General features: G+C 46.4%; 1 protein-coding gene across 1 annotated transcript; it reads left to right on the top strand.

Moving 5' to 3' along the window:
* The first annotated feature begins 2,643 nt into the window (after positions 1-2,643).
* Positions 2,644-4,045, top strand: LOC103647239 (peroxidase 50). Its single transcript, XM_008671800.2, has 2 exons — positions 2,644-3,623; positions 3,790-4,045. The coding sequence occupies exons 1-2, from the start codon at positions 2,799-2,801 to the stop codon at positions 3,952-3,954; spliced, it is 990 nt and encodes a 329-aa protein (XP_008670022.1). The 5' UTR covers positions 2,644-2,798; the 3' UTR covers positions 3,955-4,045.
* Positions 4,046-6,308: the final 2,263 nt, after the last annotated feature.

The raw sequence follows: 6,308 nt of genomic DNA, 5'->3' as shown, positions 1-6,308 counted from the left end.
ACTTAGTAACTGCTAATAAAACTTTGACCAACTTATAAAAGCAATGCTCAGCTTCAGCCTTTATTACATTGATCTGCCTTACACATCACATGAACTCCCACCATTGGTGAGTTCATGCACATTATTCTCCACAACTTGTTGAGCAATGAACATGTGTGAGCTCACCCTTGCTGTCTCACACCCCCCACAGGAGAAGAACTGGTGGTTGAAGAGGAGCCGCCTAACACTGAGGCTTTCGACTTGATCTAGGTGGCGTCTCCCAGTCAGCTTTGTGGCGCCAGGGAATAATATATAGTTCGCTTTATTTTATCATTTATTTTTGTAAGACTTCCGCTATGTAATAAGTACATTTATGATATTTATGACATTTACCTCTATGCACTCTGTTATTATATGTGTTGTCTTCTCTGGCGCATATATGAGATGCACCGGCTTTGTTCCTTAAATCCGGGTGTGACAATGCCATCAAGCCAACTGTCATGCCAGAACTTAGCTATCTTACCATCTCCTACGGTGACAATGTTCGAGGCGCTAAAGAGAAGTCTATTCACAGTGACATAAGGCATGTCGAGCCCTTTCCAAGGGTGATCCTCACCCATCCAGTCCTTCCAAAGCCAACCAAGCCGGAGGGCACGTCCGAACTTGTCGAGGTTGAGAACGCCAAGACCGCCTAAGGCTTTGGGCTTGCTAAGTAGCGGCCATGCCACAAGACAGGGACCCCCATTAGATTCGACCTTACCTTTCTAGAGAAAGGTGCGACGGATATTGTCAATGCGTTTACGGGCCCAGGTCGCGAGGGGAAAGATCGACAAGTGATAGGTGGGCATGGAGGACAGAATAGATCGAAGACACGAGCATAAGTCTGCATGCACGATTCAGTAGATTTCTTTTCCATCCCGCCAAGAGGTTTTCGATTTTGTTAATCAAAGGTTGGACATGATTTTTTTGGAGTGGACAGTTGTGGAGCTGAAGTCCTAGGTAACGACAGGGGAAGGTCCCTCGGGCCCCTTGGAACAGCTCGAGCACATGGTCTAGGTCGATGCTTTCACAATGTATCAGGTGGATGAAGCTCTTATAAAGGTTGGATGGTGATCAAGCCAGAAACACAGCCAAAGGCGTGCAAAATGTTTTTGACCACCATGATGTCTTCTGTGGAGGGGTTGATAAAGATAGCAGCGTCATCGGCATAGAGCGAAGTTCCCAGTTTTGCTGTAGCTAACGGTAGGGGGAGAGGATCCCATCTTTGGTTGCGAGGTCTAGGATATGTTGTAATGGGTCAATGGCGAGGATGAACATCATAGGGAAGAGGGGGTCCCCTGCCTTACACCTCTCCTGTGTTGGATGGTTTGTCATTGTCACCCGTTGAGGAGGGCTCTCGACATGGTCGGACCAAAAAGAATGGAGATCCACTCACGCCATCGGATCCCAAATCCTATGGTTCGGAGAAATTCTAGAAGATATCCCCAATTAATCATGTCAAAAGCCTTCTGGATGTCGAGCTTCATGAAAAGCGCCGGATTATTCTGCCTGTGCAATCTTACTATGTGGTTTTGAAGGACCTGTTTGGTTTGGGAACTAAAGATTACTACCTCAATGTTAGTCTCATTTAGTCTCCAAATTGTCAAACGGTGGGACTAAAATAGGGGTATCTAGTCCCTCAATAGGTGACTAAAAGGGACTAAACATATAAATTCCACTTTTTGCCTTTATTTTATTTAAGTTGCACTAATAGCAGGAGAATGCTAAGGAGTATTTTGGACCTCTTATGATTTATTTAATATGTTTTAAATACTTTTAGTCAATAGATTCAAACATGGTAATGACTAAACTTTAGTCTACTAACTAAAATTTAGCCCTTGGAGTTAAGGAACCAGACGGGCCCTAAGATTATGACGTTTTCTTGTGCGGTGGTACCTGCCCTTCCGTACCAGCGATTCCGAATGCCAGCGCTCTGAACAAGTACCAGTATGCTTCGTCGGCGAGGAGATTCAGTGGCAGAGGCTGTGCAGTTCCAAAATTCAGCACACCTTGTTGGATTGGCTCGTGATCATAGGCAGATTCAGTGGTAGGACACCTTGTGCGGTGGTACAGGTCTTCTCCATGCTTGCTTCGTGCTTCGTTGGGGTGGACACAGGAAGCTAAGTGGCGCTTGGCAGGATTGAATTTCTCGGCAGTGCGTGTGAAAAGCTGACGACGCGCTCCATTGCTATTGCCTTCGTCCCCGACCGTTTCTTCCTCACGTCCATGGCGGCGGCTTTGGTCTCTGGAGGTGTATGTCGAGGGTGTAGTGGCCTCGGTACATGTCCTCCTTTGAGGACATCTCAGAATGTAGATAGCAGATTCCTATTCAGATAACAAGAGGTCAAAGCAATGCAACAGGTGGAGTGTCCATTAGTGCTACTTGCAAGAGTGCAGTGGGCAAAACCACAGAACGAGCTAATCCGTCGTCTAAATCCACTACTCGATCGAACGACTTCTCTACGCTGACAAAGCATGCAGCTGTGTAATTTATAATCTGAGGATGAGGATGCGATCTCTAGGGTTCCACGCGCACCAAAGGCGCGCACTTTTGCCAGTGGAGGCATGCATGGAGTGCAAACAAGTTCAGCTAGTGCTCTTTTGTCACCTCTCCGATCCGTCGTCGTCGTCTCGAAAACTACATCCACCTCAAAGATTATGTGGTGACGGATCGGCCGCCGGTGGCATATATCGTCGTCATCACTTCACCACTTGCGTCACACCAGCTGCACAGCACATATATAGCATATGAGATTTCGGTGGTGGCGCTCCAGACAATAATGGCCGCCTCCGACAAGCAGGACCTGATGAGGCTTTCAGCGGCGGCGCTCCTGCTGGCGCTGGCCGCGGCTGGCAGCGTCTGCTCGGCGCAGCAGCTCCGTCGCAACTACTACGCGAGCGTGTGCCCGAACGTGGAGTCCATCGTGCGCGACGCGGTGGCGAAGAAGTACCGGGAGACGTTCATCACGGTGGGCGCGACGGTGCACCTCTTCTTCCACGACTGCTTCGTGGAGGGCTGCGACGCCTCCGTGGTGGTGGCGTCCACGCCAAACGCCACCGCGGAGAAGGACCACCCCATCAACCTGTCCCTGGCGGGCGATGGCTTCGACACCGTGATCCGGGCCAAGGCCGCCGTGGACGCCGTGCCGCGGTGCCGGAACAGGGTGTCCTGCGCCGACATCCTGGCCATGGCCACCCGGGACGCCATCGCGCTGGCCGGCGGGCCCGCGTACGCGGTGGAGCTGGGCCGCCTGGACGGGCTGTCCTCCACGGCGACCAGCGTGAACGGGAAGCTGGCGCCGCCGTCGTTTGGCCTGGACCAGCTCACCGCGCTGTTCGCGCGCAACGGGCTCTCGCAGGCCGACATGGTGGCGCTATCGGCGGGGCACACGGTGGGGTTCGCGCACTGCGGAACCTTCTCCGGGCGGGTCCGCGCGGCGGACCCGACGCTGAACCGGAGCCTGGCGGAGAAGCTGGCGGCGTGGTGCCCCGACGGCGTGGACCCGCGGGTGGCGGTGACCATGGACGTGGTCACGCCCAGGGTGTTCGACAACCAGTACTTCCGGAACCTGCAGAGCGGGATGGGCCTCCTGGCGTCGGACCAGGTGCTGTTAGGGGTGGTAATGGATCGTGATCCAAATAGTTCTTCACAAAATGTCAAAGCCCTAAATAAATTATAGTTCAAAAATGACTATAAATAGAGCCCGATCCTAACCCGCTTCGATCCTTAAATCTTATAGTGCAAAATTTATAGCCCATTGTCAGCCCTAGGTGCTGTACACGGACCCCAGGTCTAGGCCCACCGTCGACGCGTTGGCCCGGAGTAAAGTGGCCTTTGAACGGGCCTTTGTGGAGGGGATCACGAAGATGGGCCGGATCGGGGTCAAGACGGGTGCCCAAGGGAACATCCGACGTAACTGCGCAGTGCTCAATTGACCGACCTGATGATGTTTGTTGCCCTGCGCTTGTACTATCTATGAACAAATTTGCCGTGTGTTTATATATGAACAAATTTTTCATGTGTTTACCCGTGAACAAATTGTTGACGACATGGATCGATGACCTAATAAATGACCCACTGTCAATCTAGGCAAGACAAGTACTAAGATGGCAAGTGTGTGTTTTCAGTAACACCAAAAGGCCAAAGGCACTTTATCTCAAGTGGAGGAGGCATGGAGAGAGTGCAAACGTACGTATGCTCTTGGTCACTTAGTTGTGAGGTCGAGTTGGAGTTGTCAGTAAAACGTTTGGTTCTTTGAGCTAAATCGGAATGATTTTAATTATCTTCACTTCTCAATGTCCACTCTCGTATAGGGAATTAATGTGGATGTTGTTGCTTGTCAACTGTAATTAGATACCACACTAAAAATGAATACCGGTCTATTCAAATTTATTACCGATGTAAATTACTACGGTTGCCATTTACATTACTGTTGTGAACCAAACAACACCTCAGTTCTAGCCCATTATCACACTCACACACTCACGTCCTAGTTTAATCCTCAACAGGGCAGAGATAGGCCTCACTTCCAGTTTCAGTCCACTGGCAATTGCATGCGCACGTCCTTATACCACACGTCACTACATGGACGACTCACCCTTCGTCGTTGATTCCACGGTCAGATGCAGGGGCAAATTTAGAGGGGTTTATTCGGTTCTGCCGATCCCGATAAGTTTTATAAATTATTTAGCAAAACTATGTTAAAATTCACAAAAATTATATAATATAGTCAAGTTGTTCTTGATGACCCCGATAATACTTTTGGCTAGATTCGCCACGGATAAGATGGTCCATATTATTAGCTTTTTTTCATATATATGTCATTATTGTCATTATTAAAATCGGGTATTCTGGACATGCTATTATAATTCATGATATCTGCCATTACCAGATCTAAAAATTTAGTCCATGTCATTATCTACGTTCATACGTGTATTGTACATTATACATTAGTATTGTCCCTTTTACCCTTCTTCCTCTCACCATCGCAAGGTCCTTTAAAAACCTCACTCCTTAACAAACAAGCACCCTTTAAAAACTTGACTCCGTAACATATTTGAGATACTGTGACCATCAATCACCAGAAGGGGAAGATTGATAGTACCTAGGCCTTTAAGTGTTTTGGTGATTAATGGTAATATAAGATTATTGTGACTAATTTATATTTGCAGAGACAAATTATAGTTAGGCCATAATGAAAGAGAATGTTTTGTGGGCAAAAATGGTTTTATTCATGCCTCCTCTTATGAACTACGTTCCGATTATTTTGAAAAGATTAAAGACAACGTTATGGACTACTTCTAATTGTCGTCTAGGAACAAGAGACATTTAGATTAGTTTGGGGATTTATTTTTCTTTTAATCATATTATATATAGAGTATGAACTAGTATGAAGGATCAAAAAGGAGACCATGGGGTGAATAAATCAAATTGTGTTGCTAAAAACTAGCACTTAGCACTTAACATCAATGGAGATGAAGAAGTCGTTTAAACCAAAAGCACATCAATCAACCAATGATCTAATGTTTTGAAAAAGTTCCTAAGATTCATACGATACAAACAAAATGAATGGATCACAAATCGGACACTGAAAAGTCCGAACAGTCCAAAACAGTGTCGCTATCTAGCGTTGTTTTCAGCAGCTCAAAATTCAATTTTTGAATGCGAAAGTGATCCAACGAACTCCGATTGAGCTAACATTTTACACACATCTTGACAAATGGGTTTCCAAGGTTTCCACAAATTTTGTACTCAAAGGATTTGTAAATCAATCGTAAATCAGAAAACACAGATTAGACTGGGGTTTAGTTATGGTTTTGTTGGGATTTTCAAAACGAGTTTAGATTTGATCACAACCAAAAACTGCACTAACTGGCATATGCAGTGATCCAAAGAGTGTATTTCACCTCCCAACAATCCCCAACAGCAACCACAACTCAAGAACTCAAAGGTTCTTCCACAAACAAAAGAGATAAAGAAAGCAAAGAGAGCGAGAACAAAATTGAATCTAAACTACAGCAAAGACAAAATTGAGTACATGATTCAACAAAACCATGTGGATGGATCTGTCCATCCTTCCTTTGAATGATAAGGTGAAGATTACAAAGACACATGTGGAGTTCAAATCAACTGTGGATCTCGGGCTAAACTACTGTGAAAACTAGAGAATGAAACTATAGTTTCCTAAACACAAATGAGCTAGCCAAAAGAGAAATAGCCAAAGAGATGGTTGTCCACAACAACACATCCATCTATTTATATAGGGTTATTCCACTAGTCTAAACTACCC

The sequence above is a fragment of the Zea mays genome, chromosome 2 (genome assembly GCF_902167145.1).
Source record: "Zea mays cultivar B73 chromosome 2, Zm-B73-REFERENCE-NAM-5.0, whole genome shotgun sequence".
Taxonomy (NCBI): Eukaryota; Viridiplantae; Streptophyta; class Magnoliopsida; order Poales; family Poaceae; genus Zea; species Zea mays.
The sequence above is the reverse complement of the archived record's forward strand: the minus strand, read 5'-3'. Positions and strand labels throughout refer to the sequence as shown.

What these genes read in the sequence shown, in the direction of transcription:
- LOC103647239 (XM_008671800.2), top strand. Translation starts at nt 2,799, where the DNA reads ATGGCCGCCTCCGACAAGCAGGACCTGATGAGGCTTTCAGCGGCGGCG. An exon ending in GCCTCCTGGCGTCGGACCAG is followed by an intron (nt 3,624 to 3,789) that starts GTGCTGTTAGGG and finishes TGTCAGCCCTAG; the next exon opens with GTGCTGTACACGGACCCCAG.